Source organism: Eumetopias jubatus, unplaced genomic scaffold (genome assembly GCF_037043125.1).
Source record: "Eumetopias jubatus isolate StellerSeaLion01/CBP00866 unplaced genomic scaffold, mEumJub1_p1.0 scaffold_17, whole genome shotgun sequence".
NCBI lineage: Eukaryota > Metazoa > Chordata > Mammalia > Carnivora > Otariidae > Eumetopias > Eumetopias jubatus.
Genome location: NW_028274823.1, coordinates 17,561,030 through 17,582,805, shown reverse-complemented (window position 1 = coordinate 17,582,805; position 21,776 = coordinate 17,561,030). Strand labels below are relative to the sequence as shown.

Sequence of the window (21,776 nt, the reverse complement as noted above, 5' to 3'; positions counted from 1 at the left end):
GATCAATAATTTGAGATAACCATCACTGACAAATAACTATGATATGAACTCAGTTTAAGAAAACAGATGACTTTAATCTTTTTCTTTGTGCTTTTCTGTATTTTCTAACTTTCCTGTAATAAACAAATATAATAAAACTCCTATAATCAGAAAATAATAAATTTAATTAATTATACTTATTTCACTGGGACAAGCCGAACTATAGATAAATAAAATCACTGCTATAGTAATTAAGAAATACATATACTTTCCCAAGTGCTCTTGAGAAAAAAAAGTAAGTCAACATTACCTCTTCCTCTCAACTTACAGCCATTTTATTTTACTTCCTTTAGTCCCTCAACATAGCACACTCCAAAACTTTAAATTAAAAAAAAAAAAGAAAGTTCATCATTGTTAAGGAATAGTAATTTTAAAGGTGCCCAAAGGCAGACATATTCTACCAAATTCTAACTGACTGCTGGTTATTTTCAAGATGAAACCAGAGTTGTCCCCACCTTACATGGGAAATCTAAGAGTTTCCAAACATGCATGAATGGACTTTCCTAATGGAAGAGTTCCCTTTCTCAATCCCTTCCGTTAGGAACTGTTGTGTCTTGTTTCTTTCCATCTTGCTACTTAAGAATCACTCCACAAGAAGACGGGACAAGGAATAAGAGAAGATGCTCCTGGAGGGGCACTTACATCTTTCAAGGGAACCAGTTTCATTGTTGTTTGATAGGAAGGAGTGAGAGTGGCAGGGTAGTTGTAGTTGTAGTCCACAACGTCGTGTTTATCGTCAGCCTTGTAGGCGATCTAAAACACAAAGAAAAAAAAAAACACAAGAGAAAAGAAATTAGTCCCCACTTTCTTTTGACCTTGTTTGAATGTCATGGGAAACTTTTAAAAAGTAACCAGAAATAAAATTAATTCCATTTCATCACCTCCAAGGAAAATTAAATTATGTTCACACTTTGCCTTTAATTAATTTGAATTCTTCTTAATTAATCAAAAATTAGCTAACTTCCATCTGTAGCACATTTATTTTATCTTTCTTATTAATTATGGAACTCCTTATAGTTTTTGTTAAAAAGTAACACTGGCACATGGGTGTATGATGAAAGAGCTTCTTGGCTAACCCCCCAGAAAATAAACGAAAAGTCAAGAGTCTTCAGAGTAATTAATTTTTTTTAAAGGTCAAATTTGACATTCTCAAGCAGAGGAAATTTGACATTTGTATGTTTTACTAATGAAATCGGTTCCTTTGAAGTGCCCTTTACCTCCAAGATTTACAACTTGGCATTTACAAACATGTCAACTGAACTGACAATGCCAAGGAGAGATTAAGAGATTCCATGCTATGGGATCTGATGGATTTTTTTTACCCCACTACCTTGGCCAGTACTTGCCCATAGGAGGTCTTCAATGAACACTACAATTGAATAAATGAGTCAACCAACCAACCAACCAACCAACCAACCAACCCCAAATAAATCACAAACGCTTTGGAAGTTTGAGGAATTTCAAATAAGAATTATGTTCATCCATTTCTCTTTATCTCTCAGAAACTGCATGTTTTTCTCACACTGGATCAAAGATAATAGATCTAAGTACTCTTCAAGCCAGAGAAAGCTGAGATAAATAAATTGAAGCTTTTGAAAATTTTCAAGGGTTTTACTTAGCTTTGGTTATATTGGTTAATGTTTAGAAGCTTTTATGGGTCAGTCTTTATACAACAGGACACTGACTTTTAAAAAAGGAAGTTTGAAAAAGAGTTGGCTGAATTCCTCCTATTTTACCTTCCTCCACCCCAATATGTCCCCAGACCAACAGGCCCTTCAAAATTGGACTCACATTGCTTGCCAAGCTTCCAACCTTCATAGCATGGAGAGTCCGTCTGTCCATACCAACTCCTTCATAGTGGCCTCTCATGTGGTTCTGGTAATTTTCCTTATATTTATTCTACATGGAAACACAAAACAGTCAAAAGATTTCTCTTCCCAACTTGTTGAAGATCAACTACTCATCGTAATGCACTAAATTGGAAATATAAATGATTAAATAGAACCTATTTAATTAGTCAGTGTATCACTGAATAAAAAAATAAGCCAAACCTTCATTTAAAAAAACCACTTAAATTTCAAGCAAGCACAAGAAGATGGAGGGAGACAAGCACAAAGGCACACAACCAAACATAGGATCTGGTGAGTACAGACAGCACAAAACAGATCCAATTTTCTTTTTAACATTTTCACTTGTAAATGTGCCAGATTTTTCCCGTGTGAAAACCTCCCATGAGCTGGGCGGCGGGGCAGGGGCGGGGGGCTCTCAACAGACAAGACGGATCATGCAGACACGGGGCACAAAGCCCCACGCTAGGGGCTGGTGCAAATCACTGTGTGCTATTACCTCTGTTTCCAGTTATATGAAGAATATAACCTGAGCTTTGCCAAATTCTATGCTTTTTTTACACCACAAATTAGTGGCTACTAAAACCGTGTGAAATAAGGATGTCATGTCCCAAATGCATCTTACCAAATGAAGGGAAAACCAAAATAGGATGCCAGAAAGTCATAAATAGGAAAATCTGGGTAACTTCTAATGAAGCGGCATTAAAATCACCTACCTGGGAGGCCAATGACTTTCTAGGCACGGAGATTATTTAAACAGATACTATTACCATGCATCAGACACGATTCTACTCAGTTCATTTTCACAAGGACTCCAAGAGAAGGAAGGACTTAGTATCATCCCCATTTTACACATGGACAAAGTGGCTCAGGGGGCTTAAACAACTTGCCCAAAGTCGAACACTTGACTAACTATGGAGCCAGGTCGGTCAGCTCCAAAGCTGGTGCTCTTCACCACTACATGTAGGCAAAACAAATTCCTCTCTGAGCCTTACAAAGTCCCTCATGATCTTAAATTTTACTACAGTATGCAGCGAAGCAGAAATAAAATCACATCATCTAGTATAGGTCCTTGATGTTCTCAAGGAAACATCTCCAGAACTTCTCTGAGAATTTCCAAATTTGCGAATGCCATCTGCTTCTCTGTAAAACCAGGAAAGCACATCTGGGTCCCCAGGTTAAATGAGATCAGACATGAACTAAGAAGCACAAAATCACATTGAGAGGGGACGTCGCATGCTCAGCCAGGCTCCCCCACCAGCATTCACCACCAGGAGCCCCCGATACTGCTACACAGGAAGAACACAGGAGGAGAGGTGCTGCCATTAAGGATTCAAGGTCAAGTGTGTGGTGGAGGATGGGACAGAATTTAACACTATGTGGACTACTCCCTGCAGGCAATCCTGATCAAAGCTCTTAGGTATTTGCGCCCAAGAGGCCATGCTTCTCTGAGACAAACAGATTTTTCACATAGACTGTCTCTTAAGAGACCTAGGAATTAGCTCATAAAAAAGTCCAAAGAAATGCTTAGGTGTTAAAAACTCACATCACTGGTGAATTTTGAGATCTTGCTCACGTTCCTGAATTGAGGTGTCTCACAGTAGTTGATGCTGTGACCTTTACTACTTCCCAGGTTCTTCTTATATTCCACCTTGGAAACCAAAACACCAGATGCACAATAGAACCAACCCCAAAGCCACTCTTGAAAATGTCACCAGGACTTTACTAGGATATTTTTAGAAAACTTTCAACCCAACATTTAAAAATACCAGGCATAGGACACTCTAAATTAAGAGTACATGTTTTCCTTTCAAATAATAAATAAGTAAATCATCAGTTTGGTTCTGAAAATTAAAAGATATATGGTCCCTTCCAAGAGAAAATCCAGTAAGAGATCATACAGACCAAAAAGTGGCAAAATGGGTTTTAGAAATCAGGACGGCGGTTACTCTTGGGGGAAAGTGTCTGGGGGATTGTGGGGGGTATGTCTGAGTCATGTTCTGTTTCTTGATCTGGGTGCTAGCGTTGTGTCCACTTGCAGAAATCTCCCCCATTATGGACATACGGCATGTACACTTCACCATATGTACACTTCAATAAAATTTAACCCAAAAAGTTACTTTACAAAGGAGTATAATAAATGAGACCACTCATAGATGCACAGAGCGTCTTCTAATTTTAAACAGGTTGGCTAGTTGAGCTCCCTGGGGTAGCTGGATGTAAGATGTGAGGTTATAGTTATTGAATAAACCCCAAGTCGTCCCTGATAATTGGAGGAGGCAGCTGAAGGCTGATTACCATGAATAGAGCATGACTGGTTTGTCCTACTGGATGTTTATAAGGGCAAAAGGAAACATTTGGATTTCCTACAACTAGATGTCCTACTTATGGTTATAAGGGCAAAAATAAACTGAAGGTTCTTTTGTGACCTCTTACCAAAAAAAAAAAAAAAATACAATTTGTTATCCTATCTTATAAAACATATGGTGGAAACATGTTTTTTAAAGTATGCAAGATGCATTATAATGCTCACAATCTGACAAGAAGTGAAAAAAGTATACCAAGCTATAAATATAGTTGAATTCTAATCTATAAATGTCTTTATATTCATATACTTGTTTATAGTATTTTCTCCTAGAAAAAGGCCAAAATGTTAACAGTGTTTTTCCTGGGTGGTAGAACTGTACTTTCAGAGATCTGGTTCCAACTTTGTCCCTAAAAGTCTCTCTGAACCAGAATAAGACACTGTACTTTTCTAGATCTATGACAAAGTGAGGAACTAAAGACTGCCAAGGTCCCATCTAGATCTAATGTTCTGTGAATCAAGAGCAAGGTTTACTACTTGACTTTGCTCTTGTGGGGTGAAAGCAGCCAGAGAAAATATGTAACCAAGCATGATGTGGCTATGTTCCAATAAGCTTTATTTACAAAACCAGGCTATGGGTCAGATTTGACACTCTGGTCGTAGTTGGCTGCCTCTGGCCTAGAGCATCAGAACCATCTCATACGTGAGCCTCCCACTGAGATTAGGAAAACGTCACTCCTGGTGATTCTGAGCAGCCCAAAGTTAGAGGACCACAGATTAAGGAATAATTGGGGGGAAGAAGACTGACCTTTAGAGGTTAGGGAAGAAATACAGGATACTTGAATATCTGCTTCTGAGTTGCAGATAACTTGTTAGGGGAATACTTTTAATAGCCCTCATTCTTCCCTTTGCAAGAGGTTGTTAACTCAAATGCCCTTAGGGTCTACTAAGGAAATGCCAATGAGACGCGGCTGGAAAGAAAAGACTGGAGGGAGTGATAAGAATTTGGGAGCTAGCGGGGTTATTTCCTTGCCAGAGTCCCAGCAATTCAAAAAATCTGAATCACCCGGTAGACCAAACAAAACACACAGTCTGGCGGCCAGTCCAGCCTCTAAGCTACGGGAATTCACGGGAGACACACAGCTTCTGGGACACCGGACTCCAATAATAAGAGAATGAGAGAGGTTCCATGTTGGAAACACTTTCTGATCTTTGATTTCCACTCTGTTTGAATGACGTATTGTTATAAAGGTTGGCTAGGGAAGTATTCTGCAACCAAAAATCGGCTGCCTGAAACTTCTGAATATCTACAGCCCTGTGAGAATTGGAGAGGAAACTTCTGAACCCTTGGAGAAATTCCATTTGTTTTAATTTGTTTGATTCTAGGCTCTCTAGTGAGTTGCTTTTTTTACTGCCCATTTGTTCCATGGGAACTGGTAACCGTGTTTAGCTCCTGTGTCTTTGCTCAGAATTTTTCACGCTGGGGTTGCCCCATCCATGGTCCCCCATACGCACCTCGCTCACAAGCTTGTTCACGCTCTGGGCCCGCTTGAGAACCAAGTTGTCTTGGGCTGGGAGGGAGTGATAATGCGCAGGGCCTTTCATCTTATTGAAGTCCTGCCTGTATTTTATCTGAAAGAAGCACACAAAGAGGGCCCAGAGTTGTTGTTTTCACGCTCCGTGAGAGAAATTACCCCAAAATGACCCTGCATTTAATGTCAACATTTACTTAAGAGAATTTTCTGAAGGGGAAAAAAAAAAATCACATGGGTTTTTTTTTTTCCTCCATGAAATCCATAAACCACTCAGTCCCTTTTGTATTAAAGTTTTATTGGCCCTTTTCACACTTTGTGTACTTTATACTCTAATTCTGCATGAAGAAACGTCTTGAAACAAGCATGCCAAAGGGTGTAATTCCAAACCCAGTCTGCTCATGGTTTCAACATCTTTTCTCATCTAAACTGCTAACGAGGGGCCAAGTGAGTTACGTGTTTTACTTCCCCTCTCAGGGCAAGAATGCACTGTCTTGGGCAAATGGGTATAATAATTGAATAGCACAGAGCAAAGGAGAAGGGCAAAGGGGGTGTGAAACTCATGCGTGGCTTCTAACTATACATAGACCAAGCTCAAATTGGCATCTTAGATCTACATGGGCACATCACTCGACTGAGTTTAATTATAGCTTATCTTTCAAGGACCGCCAGCTGGCCAGCATTCTGCAAATAAAAATCATTTTATCTACTGGGTTACACCCAGTTTGATAATCATATAAGCTGTTTTCATCAGCTAGTCCCCTAAAGTGCTAGGTTTCTAAATGGCTTATTTTGCAAATACTCTTCTAACCCCAGCTTATCTGGCTGGACCAGCATCTGCACTTGCTTTAACTCACCTAAAGTAAGTTCCACCATTTGTCGGTGTCACACTCCTTTGAAGCAGATAAATGTGACCAAAGAGTTTGAACAAAAGAAGATGTCAGAAATTTGGAGAGAAATTGAGGGCTATAACATTTTACTCTGGCTCAGCCCTAAATAAATTGATCTGTGTGTAGGTTTCAGTTAAGCACAGTCTTCAACGTCTTGTTTCTCCTCTGCTTCAGTGGCTCTGCGGGTCATCCCCAAGTGGTACTTACATCACTAGCGAGTTCATTGGCTTTCTTAGCATTCTGATAAGCTGGGGTGATCATAGCAGGGAAGCTGCCTTTTCCTCTGTGCTCCTGATATTCTTCCAAGTAACCCTGCGGGGCGAATAGAAAATTTCCATCAGGGATGCGCCCCTCCCTGAATGGGTGGGGAGTTGGAAATGATCTCTCCTAGAGCCTGTTCCTATAGAGGCCCATCCACACTGGACATTCCAGGGATCGCCTTAAGAGCAGAACCGTGTGGTGGCTAAGATGGAGGACTCTGAAGTCAGGTCTACTTACTGGTGCCTGGCACAGAGTCAGCACTAAATAAATGGTAATTCTCATCATCAACATTTCCACTAGATAAATCCAGATATTCTACAAGTCTCCCAGACCCATGGATTATGGAGTACTCATTTCTTTTTTTTTTTTAAATATTTTATTTATTTATTTGACAGAGAGAGACACAGCAAGAGGGAACACAAGCAGGGGGAGCGGGAGAGGGAGAAGCAGGCTTCCCGCGGAGCAGGGAGCCCGACATGGGCCTCGATCCCAGGACCCTAGGATCACGACCCGAGCCGAAGGCAGACGCTTAACGACTGAGCCACCCAGGCACCCTTGGAGTACTCATTTCATATCTGACACCCGGGAGGTCCCTCTGCCTTCTAGTAATCTCAAATGCCGCCTTTCTTGGGCCCATTGGCAGATCTATGCAGAGAAACCCATTAACACATCCCAGATACCTTTTTCCCAGTGATGTATGTTTTTTGCCAAGAAGAAGAGCATTTTATAACTATTTGAATTTTTTTGTATTTGGGGGGAAATTTCAAATTGCCCTAAGAGGCTCTAAATGGGACTGAATGTGTATGTCAGACTATTATAATCTGAGCCTGTTTCTTCCTTCCTCTTCCCCACATCACCCATCCACTCGCACAAAAGAAAACCTTCTCTCTCATATCAGTAGCATAAAGCTTTCCTGGCAGTGGGATATACTTGAAGACCCCGTCCCACACTACCTTCTCTCTGGGAAACTCCTCCCTCATTCCCAGTCCTGCCCCAGGCAGAATCATATACTTCCTCATCTGTATTCCCACCCATCTGAAACAGCTTTCTGTGCCCCCTCAAGCTCATGACTCCATCTCCCTCCGGCCTCCTCCAAGGCAAGGGCCTGCCCTGCTCCTGCACCAGGGTCGGAGTCTGGCACACACATTTTAAAAAATAAAACAGTTGGGTCAAATTAGAAAGTCCAGGCTTTTCCTTTATCCAATAGTGACAACTGTTTAGCCTGAGTGCTCCTGTATGTTTGGCTGCCAAAATGTTCTGGGCCAAACGCAACAAGTAAAAAAAGTTAAACTAAAAAAAAAAAATAATAATGAAGGCCCCCAAATTCTTTGATAATCCCCTTTTGCCCCTTCTGCTCTATGGGTGGGGGTTGGCTTGTAGCTTTATTTTAACCTCTCTGCTTTTATGTATCTATGTTAGTTGTATAAATCTTTTAGTGAGACATTCAATCCTCCTGGGGATTTGACTGGTTACAAACAATAAGTAGATTACATGATACAGCCCACCGACCTAAAAAAATAGTTATTCATGAAAAGGAAGGATGAATTGTTTGGCATTTTAGGCACTATGGGTATTTATAGTTTATCTGACTGTCTGCTTCTTTCTCACTCCCTCCTACTCATGCCTGGGGGGGTCCCACTAAATCACACAAGGAAATGCCACACGAGGCTGATCCTCTTGACAGTTATTGGGGGCCCTTTCAAACAGCACCCTCTTTGATTCTTAGATTTGTTATTAGCATGACCGGAAACTTCAGCCAAGATGTCCTAATAAGCGAGAACCAACTACAACACTGTGAGGTTACATCTCATCGATGTGTATAGATATGTCTAGACACGCTCATGTACTGGCAGAAAGCGTTGGCCACATTTAGAACAAAATATTTTCTGCCAAATATAGAAACCAATTTTTAAAACTGATTTTTAAAAGTTGTCTTGAGCCTTGTATACCATAGATTTAAAACATGAAACTCATAAAAACATAATTTCATTGAGGTTAAAGCACTGAGGCCATTTAAGTAACTTACAGAATTTAATAAAATGGACCTTTTCATTTAAGACTGAACATTTTTGCTCAGACAGACATTTGCAAAGGGGTCACACCCTATCTTCACACAGATCCCAAGTTTTACACAAGTGTCTCCCTAGACACTCTTCTAAAGAAAAGAAACAAGTTGTCTCCTTTTATAAATTATGTATGTTGAATAAATCATATATGTTGTAGAATCTACCCCCTGACAAAAAATTCAAAGAAGTTTCCAATTAGTTTTAAAAAATCAACTAAACTCCCTGCATGTACTCTTCCAGCACACACACTTAGCCTTCCAATATGGTCTTCTTCAATGAATAAGTGAGAAAGCTTTACTCTTGGCAAATCCACCCTCTTCACAGAGGTTCTTTATTTTTAAAAAAGAAAGGGAAAAGTGCTTAGAAACTGTTTTCCCACGCGGATCAAGTTGGGCCCAATGTAATTGTTTGTCATTGCTTTCTGACTTGGAAAATCCACCTTTCGTAAATAGGGCAAGATAAACCACAGCCCAACCCCTGACTCAAGGGCCATCGTCGTGTGACAGGCCAGCAGGCTACTGACCATCAGAAAGGGCAGACTCCCAGGAGTGGTGTCATCACCTACCTGGCCATACTGGTCCATGCATTCCCTTGTGTCTGCAGCCCCAGCAGCTGGACTAGCCATTCCTTTCATTTCCCTTTGATATTGTTGATGGTACTTCACCTAAATGAAGGGTAAGGACAAACCTCGGGAATTTCACCTTCTATGCACAGAAGCCAGAAGAGTAAAAACAAATGTCTTACAGAATATTCTGTTTCTGCTTGGGTCCAGGGAAAGCTACTCCCTGGACCACAGTGCATGCAAAAGGAGACAGGAAGTTGTACTCGCCAGGCCCAGGCAACTTCCTGCTTCCTCCCCTACCACGAATACACTGTCATGGACACTCACAGCACTGGCCAGCTCATTGGCTCTCTTGGCTATCTGATATGCAGGTGTGATCATAGCAGGAAAACTGCCTTTTCCTCTTTGCTGTTCATAGTCCTCTGTGTATCTCACCTGGAAGATGAAAAAAGAAAATAAACATCATGCCACAATCCCACAATGTATGAGGCCATCTGATGAGAAGTCCTGCCAAGGGTTTGCATGACCCCCTCAGGTCCCCCTGACACAGCCCCTATGGCAAGATCACTGGTTTTTGGCTTGATGGACCACATGCATCTTCTTTACCTTTTTATTTCCCCAAACCCAGCACAGTGCCTGGTACATGGAGATACTCAATGCAGAATTCAACACATACTTATGAAGCATGTGCTGTGGGCCAGGTGGTGGGGCTGGGCAGAGGAAGGAGGTTTTTGCCTTCAACGGGCCACCAGTCAAGTCTAGGAGACAAAAGAGGCTTCTCAACCCAAGGCAAGTGGAAGCCACTCGTTAAGCTGAATCTGGATTTGTGCTTACACTTCCTGCTCAGAAAAAGACTAAGTTCTTGGTCTTATTATGCTAGGAAACAAGGGGGCTGTGAAAAGGCAAATGTAGAAATTCCTTAGAAGTTATATTCTATAATTTGCGGTGACAAGGACTGAATTTTTTCAGATTAATCACATACATCTGACTTGTGACTGATACTAAGTTTTCTCTCTAAGGAAGAGTTTTCGCAAGGTCTGTGCTGGCTGACTTATCTGACTTGACCATCCTTGACCTTAGAAAGTTCTCCCTGGCTCCCACACGGAACCAAGAGGACTCCTCCACTCTTCCTCCCTCCACCTCCAAGGAAGGAAGGAAAGGAGAATCTTGAAGGCCTCTAGGCCTCCATCATTTCTTACATCACTTTGAAGCTGTCCTCCTGCCTTGGCCCGTAGCAGCTCAGGGGTGTCTGCCACTGTGGTGAACCTGGACACACGCTCGTCATGCCCTCTCTTGTATTCCACCTGATGAAGAGACGGCATGGAGTCAAGGTCATACCCACCAGCCTTTGTGAGGACGCTTCCTTGCAGCTGTCCTGAAGCTATACCATCATGCTAGACTCAACACAAGCTTATGGCCAAGTCTTTAGGGCTGGTTTCCTAAGCTCCTCTTTAAAAAGCATCATTCCTACTATGTTAAGTCCAAGAGAATGCCAGGCACAGTTAACCATTAACAAATATTAACTCACTTCATCTCTATAACAATCACATGAGGCAGGACTATTATTTTCCCCATTTTACAAATGAGCTGCTGAGGAATAGAGAACTTAGTCATTTGCTCATGGTCACACAGCTAGTAAGTGAGAGAGTCAGGATTCCAGTCCTTGCATTCTGGTTCCAAAAATCTGAGCTCTTAGCCAACAAGCTTTGCTATTCCTCAGGAGGACGTGCCATCCACTTAATAACAATCCGTGTCTAAAATGCTAAAGTGACCTCGAGAAATTATTTGGTCCAGTCTTTGGATGAGCTACCTGGTCTCTGCATTTGATAGATGTGGCCCAGTCAAGGCACAAAAGATAACAGGTAGGGAAAACATAAGAGCACAGTTTTCTCCATAATACCACACTAATGACACCTACTGTCCATAAGCACTCTCTTACTGGTTTTTATCTGAATCCCAGAGTTTCATCAGTGACCAAAATTAGCATAATCTATGGTGAAATAAGCCCTGGGATGCTCACTTGGCTGGCCAGCTGGTTGGCTTTCTTGGCTCTTTGATAAGCAGGCGTGATCATGGCTGGAAAGCTCCCTTTGCCCCTCTCTTGCTCATAGTCTTCTGTATACTCCTGCTGGACAGAATCAACATCAGCACAAGAACCAATATGATATCAGATAAGAACGAAGAAAACTGGAACTGTGAGCATCATCAGAACCAATGCAACTGGATTTATAAAGTAGTTGGAAACCATTTCAATCACCTGGAGTAAATTCGAAAATGTTATTCCACTGGTGATTTGAATAACATCTTCGACACTGAAGAAATCCTATTTCCCAGGTCAAAGGGATTCCCATTCAGGGCTTATGTCAAATTATGTGGAACCTGGCCCAACCCAAGGGACCCAAAGAGAGCACAACCCCTTCGACTCAAAGGCTTGTATGATAATGCAGCAGTTAATGTGCGGGAGATTTTTCTGTAACTTGTCCACTAGAATTAGTTCTACAGCATTGAGAGTAAAATGTTAGATTTTCCTTCTTACTTTCTGCGTACCTCTGATGATTAGTTTTCCTAATGAGACATGGCTCCTAGCATTTGTGTCTCTGCTTTCTTTCCATCTGCTAAAGACTAAGTCACTAAAGACTGACAATAGTTTCCAAAGTGGTTTCTTCAAAGGGTAAGTGCCCTGAGTGTGTGAAGAGGACCAGAAGGTACCATGTGTAAATTATTAAGGATTTCCACAATCTGGGCTAAAACTGCCTTTTCTACATGAAAATCTACTAAAATCTCTCTTACAGTGCTGGGGGGCAGGAGTCTAAAATGGGCCATCAGGGCTGGTCTCTTCTGGAGGCTAGAGAGGAGGCTCCATTTCTTAACCTTTTCTAGAGGCCACTTGCATCCCTTAGTGTATGGTTCCCAATGGCTTCGACCTCTGCTTCTGTCATTACATCACCTTGTCTCTGACTCTGACCCTCTTGCCTCCCTCCTTGTAAGGACCCTTGTGATTACATTCATCCACCCTAACAATCCTGGGTAATGTTCCTATCTCCAGATCCTTAACTTAATCATATCAGCAAAGCCCCCTTGGCCAGGAAATGTAACAGTTACACATTTCTGGGGATTGGGACTTGGTAATCTTTGGGGGAGGGGCCAGTAGTTTGTCTACCACAATCTTAAGATCAAGAAACATTCAAACTAATTGCTAGAATAGGTTGTAAGGCCCTTACCTCACCAAGAGACTTTCGGGCCTCAACCATCCTTACAATTTCAGGGTCTGGCAGAGCTCCTGGGCACCAAGCATTCCCTTCCCCATATCCAGTCCAATAGGCTCTCTATAAAGGAAACACACAAATGCATAAACACATACCCCACACATTTGGTTGGTAAGACCTACCCCACCCTCTTAGCAATGCTCATGTACACTGTCAACGTAAGAGAAATTCTCTAAAAACTATAAACTCCTATTGGCATATGGTGGGTCTCACCTAACAACAAAGTTCAATTTTTTCACCTAGAAAATAATCTAATATCCTAAAAAGTTAAACTTTCTGAGATTCACTTATATTCTAGAAGGGTTTCAAATGTAACTCAGCATTTCTTTGCTCATCATTGTACCTAGACTGAGCAGTGGGGAGTCACTATGGACGGGAGATGTGAGATTAACCAGCCTGATTCAGACACGCTGCAAAAACCTACTACTTGTCATGTGCTTAATATTGGGATAAGCAATCAACACTGGGAAAAGAAAAGCCAAAAAAAAAAAAAGGGAATACAGTCTCTTATTTAAGATATCTGTCGCCTCTATAGGGAGATGAACCCAACAAAGGAAACAAGTAATGATTAGAAAATGTTTGTGTGCATAAGTGTACTGTATTGAGGATAAACACAAGGTTTTAAGAAGCAATCTGTATATGGGTGGGTCCCATTCTGGATAGGAAGATGGAACCTAAGCTGGACCTCCAAGGCTGAGGTCAGTTAACAGGGGCAAAAGGAGAAAGAAGGACATCCATTCTAGAAGGTCAGTTTCATTAAGGCAAGGATTTTCATCAGTTTTATTCACTGATGTATTCTAACAGCCTGGAACAGTGCCTGGCACATAACTGACTCAAGTATTTGTTGAATAAATTCTAGGAGTAGGGACAACGATGAATTAAAGCATGAAGGCAATGACTGGCTTTGTGTGAAAGATCATGAGGAGATGGGTTTGACTGGAATTGAGGGGAAGAGATGAGGAGCCAAGTGGGCTGGAGGTGGGGCAAATTGGACAGGTTGGGTAGAATCATGCTTTGGAGATCTGGAAAGACAGATAATTCACATATGAAAATATGCTCAATCATACTAACAATCAGGAAAATTTAACTTAAAACAACAAGATAGAAATTGTCAAAAACTTTTATCTGGAAATACCAAATATTGATGAGAGTGTGGAGGAATAAGTATTCCCATCCTCTGCCCATAAGAGTATCAAATGCACAGCCATATTAGAGTGCAATTTGACAGTGGCCATGGAAATTAAAAAGGCATGCACCCTTTCATCACCTAGCAACCTCATTTTTCATTACCTATTCTAGAGAAACCCTCACTGTGTCCAGAAGAGGTCACACACAGGGTGTCCACTGCAACTTCGTAATAGGAAAAAAAAAAAAAAAACTGGAAAGAACCCTGCCCATCAATAGAAGAGCATGATACATCCATTCTTAATGGTTGCATTCATGATACACCCATCCCGCAATAGCTTACAAGGAAGTTGACACAGAAATATCTCCAAGATATTTGTTCACTGAAAAATATAAGCTACAAAATAAGGCATGCTGTTTCGGGGAAAAAACTACACATCCCAATAGAAATACACATATGTAATGTTCAGTGAAAATAATGGCTAATATTTACTGTGCCTACCATTGTTCTAAGGTCTTTACATTTGTATACTCTTTTAATCTTCCAATAGTTCTGTGAATCAGGAATTGTCAGAAGTTCAGTTTACAGATGAGAAAGCCAAAGAAAAGAATGGTTAAATAATTCACCAATGGCCCCTCAGTACATGGCAGTGGTCATATCCAAATGGGAATAGATAAGAAATAAATGACATAGATCTATATTTATAAATGAGTAAAGTCTGAAAGAATACCCACAAGACTGATAATGACAGGTACCTCTGTAGAGGGACTGATTAGAGATGGTGCACAAGGAGTTCCTCTGTACTTGGCTTTTTTTACAATGAGGAAAATGCAAGTATTATGTGTATAATGAAAAGTAAATGGCTGAGGAATTTTGAAACAATGAGACTCTCCCTAGTGAGCATAAATTCTCAGGTGGTAGGAAGAGTAAGTTAGGGCCATCCAGGAAGCTGTGTGTGACCAACATCACTGGACAGACTGGACAGAGGCAAAGCCGGAAGAGAGAAGGCCATTTCGGAAGGTCCTGGCAAAGGTTCAGGCAGGAGATGACGTGCATCAGAGCAGGGAGAGTGAAATGCAGGGCAAGGGGCAGAGCTGAGGGAAGGATCAGAGGCAGGAAGGGCAGCCGTGGTCTCCGGCCTGGGTGATTGTTCCCAGGGACAGAAACACAATAGTTGGAAGACACAAACTGACTAATGAGTTTGGACTGGAAGCATGCTGGGGGATGTCTTCTGTAGACAGCTGGAATCACAAACTGGGTGAACGAAAGCCTAATCAATTTCTTTAGAAGTTATACTCATAATGCATCTCACTTGCAGAATGTGTCGGTCTTTTCCCTTTTTCCCAAACCCATTCACACCTCTCCTCTCACCTCGTTCATCAGGACCTGCTGCTTAGGTGCATCTGTCCCATCCCTGGATTTCATGTCCCATTGAAAAACCGACTTAAACTGTCCGCCCTCATCTTGGTCATCAATCTGCACCACAGAGACATTGTCGGTAACATTTCCATCAGAGAAGAGAAAGAAAATAAACAACATATAGTTAAGTGGAGGGACTGTTCTAAATCTCAACAGCAAAGCTTCATAAGTGCACAACATACACACTGTGTTTGTCAGGCGCACCTGCTCCACCAGCCAGGTGACACATGCAGAGCCCCTGCAGTGTGCAAAGCTCTAGTCAGCAGTGCAATTAAAAAGACTGAAGGTCTCAATGAACTTATCACACGACACCCAGTATTCAGGTTAGAGTAACCTCAGAAAATGCTAGATATCAGAGTAGTGGTTCTTAACTTTAGTCTGTGCCACAATCACCTGGGGAGCTTGTTAACATGTTGTCCCCCTCAATTCATGTATGCATTTTCCTACGCTTTATAATTTTACCTTTAATATCTTGACCTGTAATATACCTTGAGTTAGTTTTTTTGTGTATGGGTGTGAGGTAGGGGTCCAGGTTCATTTTTTTCCACGCAAATATCTAATAACTCCAGCACCGCTTTCCTGAAAGATCATCCTTGCTATACTGGATTGCAGTGGCACATCTGTCATAATTCGAGGGACCACATATGAGCGGCTCTATTTCTGGACCTTGGATTGCATTCTACTGGCCTGTCTATTCTTATGCAATACTACGCTATGTTAATGACTACCACTTTTATAGTAAATCTCAAAATCTTGTAACTAAAGCCCTTCAATTTTGTTCTTCAGAGTTTCTTGGCTATTCTAGAATCTTTGTGTGGTTCACATCAATTTTAGAATCTGTGGGTCAATTTCTATGAAGAACACCAGGATTTCGGCTGGAATTACACTGAACGTGTAGATCAATTTGGGCAAAACTGACATGGGAATGGTATCTTCGGAGTCTTGGGCTGGGCAAAGAGTTCTTAAAGACAACACAAGTAGGACCCGCCATAAAAGAAAAAATCAAAAGGTCTTCGGTCCCAATCCAGATATCATAATGGATGAGGTCTAAAATGGGGCCAGAAACCTGCAATTTAACAAGCAGGAGTTGAAATCATGAATTTTACAGATGAAGAAAGAAACTGAAAGCAAAGAAGTGACCTTACTAAAGTCATTCAACAGGTAATCAGAGCCAGGCTTAGAATCCAGGAATTCTATTTCCACATGAAGGGCACTTCCTCTCATCAAATTTCTAGGCTGACTACTGCTCGGCGCAGCTGCAATATGTGTATTTTTAAACATACAAATTGAGAGTGCTTTACCTGCTTCTTCCCCTGGATTTTGAGAAACTACCGCAAACATGACATAGACTGAAGGCAACGTTTCTGGTCAGCAGCACTACTGATATTGGGGGCCGGTTAACTCTTTTTCCCGGGCCCTGTCTGGGGCACTGCATGATGTTTAGCAGCATAGCTGCTCCTTACCCGTCAGACACCAACAGTACCCCTCCCTGCCAGTTGTGACATTCTAAAAAGTCCCCAGACATCACAAATGTCCCCTGAGGAGTAAAATTGCCCTTCTTGAGAGCCATTGCCTTAAGGAATCAGAAACGCGTGATCAAAATAGATAGAAAGTCTCATTTGCTGCCCTCCACCCACAGAACAAATCCTTCACTGGGGAATACCTGCCTCACCAGAGACTTTTCATGAGATTCCAGATTATTTTGAGGAAGTAGGAAGAGGAAAAAAAAGCCATTAAGGGTCGCGAGTGGGGTAAGGAAGAAGCATTAAGAGCTAAAGTCCCCTCTCTGAATAAAAGAGAATCTAGATGTTTTATTCTCCTAAAAATTCCATGCACGTCTACCAAACAGGAAATTTTGTCTTAGACATTTATTTATTTAGCTTTAAAAGGGTGACATTTAGGAAACACAAAAAATGTCAGCCTGCTTTGAATGCCAACTCAAACTCTTTCCTTTTCTCCTTCATCACCATCAGTGAAGCATCCCTTTCGTTCTTTCTTTTAACACATGCACAACGAATTTGTTTTTATTCAATTGGCAAACTCTGTCAGAGATGCAAGAGTTAGGCAAGAAAGTCATCCATCCCCTTCCTCAGGTGCCTATAAGACCCCGGGCCTAGAAGGGGCACAGCTGTCCATCTGAAATTTTTCCTGGTGGGGAAGGAGGAGAAAGTGACCTCAACAGCCAATTGTTTGGCATAACACACACATACACACACACACACGCACACATGCATACACAAATATACATATATACACACACACCATGTACACACAAATATACAGAGAGACGTACACACATACACACCACACACCACACATGCATACACATGCATGCATGCACACATATGTATACCCACGCACTACATACACACGTGTGTGTGCCCGTGCACACTTATTCACACCCACACCCACACATACATACAGTCCCCATATGCACACACACACATTTACACACATGCACACATATTCACACAGAAGCAAACAAATGCACACACACAGGCATCCCGGGAAGGTCACATCACTGTCTGTGGCTAGAACCAGAACCAGGAAAATTCTCACTTCAGATTGGGCCTGTCACACACAGTGAAAAGAAAATGAATCCACCACCACCTCAAAGAAAGGTAACATTGTGTGACCTGTTGTACGACTGGAAGGTAGGGACATGCCTGTTAAAAGCTAGTGTAGTGTGGAAAAGTAAGGATATTAGGGATCTTGTTGTAGAGAATGTAATGTGTCCAAACAGCACTCAGATGCTGTAAGTACTTCTCCTGGCATTGAATCTGTCAAACCCTAGCTATACAACGGTAGAAACATCTGGATGTTTGTAAACATAAACAAGTGCTTTTTTCCTTCTGGACAGTTTGCACTACGTGCATAGAAGTAGGCCAGTGGAGCAGTTTAGGATATGGGTTCTAGAGTCAGATAGATCTGGATCTGTACCCACTCAAGTAGCTGGGTAAAACCAGGCAGGTTACTTAACCTCTCTCAGCCTCAGCCTCCTCAACTGTAAGATGGTAACATTACAGAGGATTCCTTTGAAGAAAAAATGAGAGAAGATAGAGAAAGAGCCCAGCAGAATGTTTGGCACCCTGTTTAAGTAAGAGTTTCACTCAGTATTTAGCGCAATTTTGTGTAGCTGCCCTTAGACATCAAGGGACGAAAACAACACCCTAAAAGAACAAACGCTCTCAATGTCCACAATAGCCAAACTGTGGAAAGACCCAAGATGTCCATCGACCGATGAATGGATAAAGGAGATGTGGTATATATATATATACACACACACACAATGGAATATTATGCAGCCATCAAAAAGAATGAGATCTTGCCATTTGCAACGACATGGATGGAACTGGAGGGTATTATGCTGAGCGAAATAAGTCAATCAGAGAAAGACATGTATCATATGACCTCACTGATATGAGGAATTCTTAATCTCAGGAAACAAACTGAGGGTTGCTGGAGTGGTGGGGAATGGGAGGGATGGGGTGGCTGGGTGATAGAGATTGGGGAGGGTATGTGCTATGGTGAGCTCTGTGAGGTGTGCAAGGCTGTTGAATCACAGATCTGTACCTCTGAAGTAAATAATACATTATATGTAAAAAAAAAAAGAAGAAGAAGATAGCAGGAGGGGAAGAATGAAGGGGGGAAATCGGAGGGGGAGACGAACCATGAGAGACTATGGACTCTGAAAAACAAACTGAGGGTTCTAGAGGGGAGGGGGTGGGGGGATGGGTTAACCTGGTGATGGGTATTAAAGAGGGCACGTTCTGCATGGAGCACTGGATGTTATACACAAACAATGAATCATGGAACACTACATCAAAAACTAAAGATGTAATGTATGGTGATTAACATAACATAATTTAAAAAGAAAAGAACAAATGCTCTCAGTAATCTAGGATTGTTTGTGAATTCTTAAGGCTTGCGAATGCTTCGAAATCAGTGATGTATGAGCAGCTCTGAACCTCGGGCTCCTCACCAGCAGAATGAGAGAATAACAGTACTTACCCTATTGGACAGTAATGTGTATTAAGTGAATTAAATGATTGTACAGTAAATGTTACATAAGCATGTTAAAAAAATAATAAGCTCACAATTAGTGCAGGGCTCTTAGCAAAATAAGCTCCTTGGCAGGAGGCGTGGGGGTAAGCTCGATCTAACACGTTTTCCTGAGGAGACTGGCAGTCTAGGCAGGCAGGAGAGGCAGTCTGAGGTGAGGTGACATGAGGAGGGCAGATCACTGACAGCCTTCCACGTCCTATGCAATTTTCTAATTTTAGAAGGTTGCTAGCTCCATCCCACAGAGCAACTTCCATGGGGCAGGGGGAAAGAAGTTAAATGAGTCATCATTTTAATAAATGCAGGCATCCAAGCTATTTGACAAGATCCAATTGTTGGTTTTTCAAAAGAAGTTGGTTTATCAACAAGGCTCCCTTGCCTATCCAAACATCACTTCCGAATCAAAATATTTTTGACCTACCCCCTACCCCAAGGGGAAAGAGAGGCTGCTAGTAATCGTAAAAACTCCTGAATTCAGAGAGATTTTGAGAGTGTGGTACTAGAGGTTTTTAGTTTCCTATACCAAAATAATCATGGGAGAAAATAAGGAAAGGCTCTTGTAATGTTTTCCAGCTATATAAAATTTGTTTTAGGTTATTAAACACCTATTGTATACAGGGACTATCAATGTGAACAGAGCCGGCAGACAGAGATAACAAAGACATCAGATATTCAAGCTAGATTATCTTGGGTATTGGCCCTTACTTCGTGGTGGGACAAACAGCAATATTTGTTACTTAAATGTACTTATAAATGAAGAACATGAGCAGGTTCAATGTTGACACAGATACTTAAGAACCTGAGTTAAGAAATTTTCTTTAAAGGTTATTTTGAAATTCAAAATTAAGTCTCTTACCCCATGGATGGCTTCTGGAGACTTCCTCACATTAAGATTTAAGGGAGTATGATAGACACTTGTGAAAGTGTTGTTTTTGGGGTTATGGCTAGAAAAAATAGATATAAACCAAAATTAGAAATGTACTTTACCCAAGATGATTGAGTGACTATCCCTAAAGGTATAGTCATTTTTTTAAATTGATAAATATAAAACTTAATAATTGCATGTTAAAAAAAAGATGGCAGTTCATTCAATAGAATATTTTTTAGTTTTCTTACATGCAATTTATGATTAGTTTTCAATAAAATATAAAAACTCAAAACTCAAATAAAAAACTTAATAATTAAGTTTACAATTTTCCAGGCAATGTCTTAAACAAAAAATAAAGGAAATCAAATAAATTCAATAGATACAATTTAAAGACCAAATTTAACTGGAAATGGTCACTTAAAAACTTTCTGAAAAAAAAGAAAAGCATTCTGGAATTATTTAAAAGAAAAATATTAAGGCTTTATAGGCATATCTGAGGCAATTACACTGTTCTGAACAGTATTTAAGGATTTGATATGGGGTTATAGCGGGTATATTTGACTTTTTACTTAGAAGAAATTTGAAAATTTCAACTTTCTGTCCTTTGCATAAAATCCTGCCATTGGGCTCATCAATGATTATACTTAAATGAAAAACTGGGGGAAGATATTTCTTGGATTTAACGCTGGGCTGTGTGATTGGAAGCTCTGGTTGGCTACTTGTTAAAAAATAAATAAAACCCAAGAGGTGGTGGGGTGGGGCACCAAACACTTACGCGTGACAATACGGCTTTTTCTGGTGACTCACGAAGTTATTAACCGATAGCATCATCTTGCAAACTTCACAGTGAAAACATGCTTTATGCCAGATCTAGAAATCATATAAGAAAAAGATGTAGCAAAATTACCTTTTCTTCCAGACTCGGGATTCTTATACATTTCCAGGTAAAAATGGATCCTTAGAGATAAAATGGTAATACACACACACACACACACACACACACACACACGACTACAGTATGTTAAATGAATGAATAACCTTTTTTTTTCAAGGCAACATAGAAGACAGAGATAGAAATGGGTAGAAATGAAGAAAGATGAGAAATACATCTTTTGGTGGTCCAAAAAACCCTACACGTCCATATGTAAGAAGACAAATCTCCCAAATTGGTTATTATTTCCAAAGGCCAAGAAATGTCCACTGACCTGATCTAGACAGCTGATCTTCTCGGCAGGATAAACTCCATACCCACACCTAGAGCAAGCCTGCACATTCATCTTGATGTCCGAAGAGAGAAGACAAAGCTAGGCAACAGGCAAGAAATCCAAGGAAAAGTCCCAGGCTAGCTGTGCAAGTTAAATCCCTGTGGGCACCTTGATCATTCAAAATCCAACTTCCACTTTCCTTTGCTGACCTTCTAGTTTGAAGTCAGCAGCTGGATGGTTTTTAAAGCTGCCACTTACTCAAGGGGCTATTTTAGTGACTCACTTAGCACGCATGCGCCTGGGAAATTAGGTGGAGGTATTTCTAACT

The 21,776-nt window shown here is 41.0% G+C and overlaps 1 protein-coding gene across 5 annotated transcripts in view; it reads right to left on the bottom strand.

Annotated features, from left to right (window-relative positions):
* The window catches only part of NRAP (nebulin related anchoring protein), a 70,047-nt gene extending 48,527 nt beyond the window's left edge, over positions 1–21,520 (bottom strand). For 3 of the 5 annotated variants that reach the window (XM_028121742.2, XM_028121743.2, XM_088020100.1), the window contains exons 1-14: positions 21,449–21,520; positions 21,019–21,113; positions 20,232–20,319; positions 15,266–15,370; positions 12,724–12,828; positions 11,523–11,627; positions 10,702–10,806; positions 9,830–9,937; positions 9,506–9,604; positions 6,821–6,925; positions 5,707–5,823; positions 3,433–3,537; positions 1,831–1,938; positions 682–792 (exon numbers count right to left, since the gene is read on the bottom strand). In XM_028121742.2, coding sequence (XP_027977543.2) covers positions 682–792; positions 1,831–1,938; positions 3,433–3,537; positions 5,707–5,823; positions 6,821–6,925; positions 9,506–9,604; positions 9,830–9,937; positions 10,702–10,806; positions 11,523–11,627; positions 12,724–12,828; positions 15,266–15,370; positions 20,232–20,319; positions 21,019–21,113; positions 21,449–21,520 — 1,428 coding nt within the window. Of the gene's footprint in view, positions 1–681; positions 793–1,830; positions 1,939–3,432; positions 3,538–5,706; positions 5,824–6,820; positions 6,926–9,505; positions 9,605–9,829; positions 9,938–10,701; positions 10,807–11,522; positions 11,631–12,723; positions 12,829–15,265; positions 15,371–20,231; positions 20,320–21,018; positions 21,114–21,448 lie in introns of all 5 variants that reach the window. The other 2 variants (XM_088020099.1, XM_028121744.2) reach the window with 2 other exon arrangements.
* Positions 21,521–21,776: the final 256 nt, after the last annotated feature.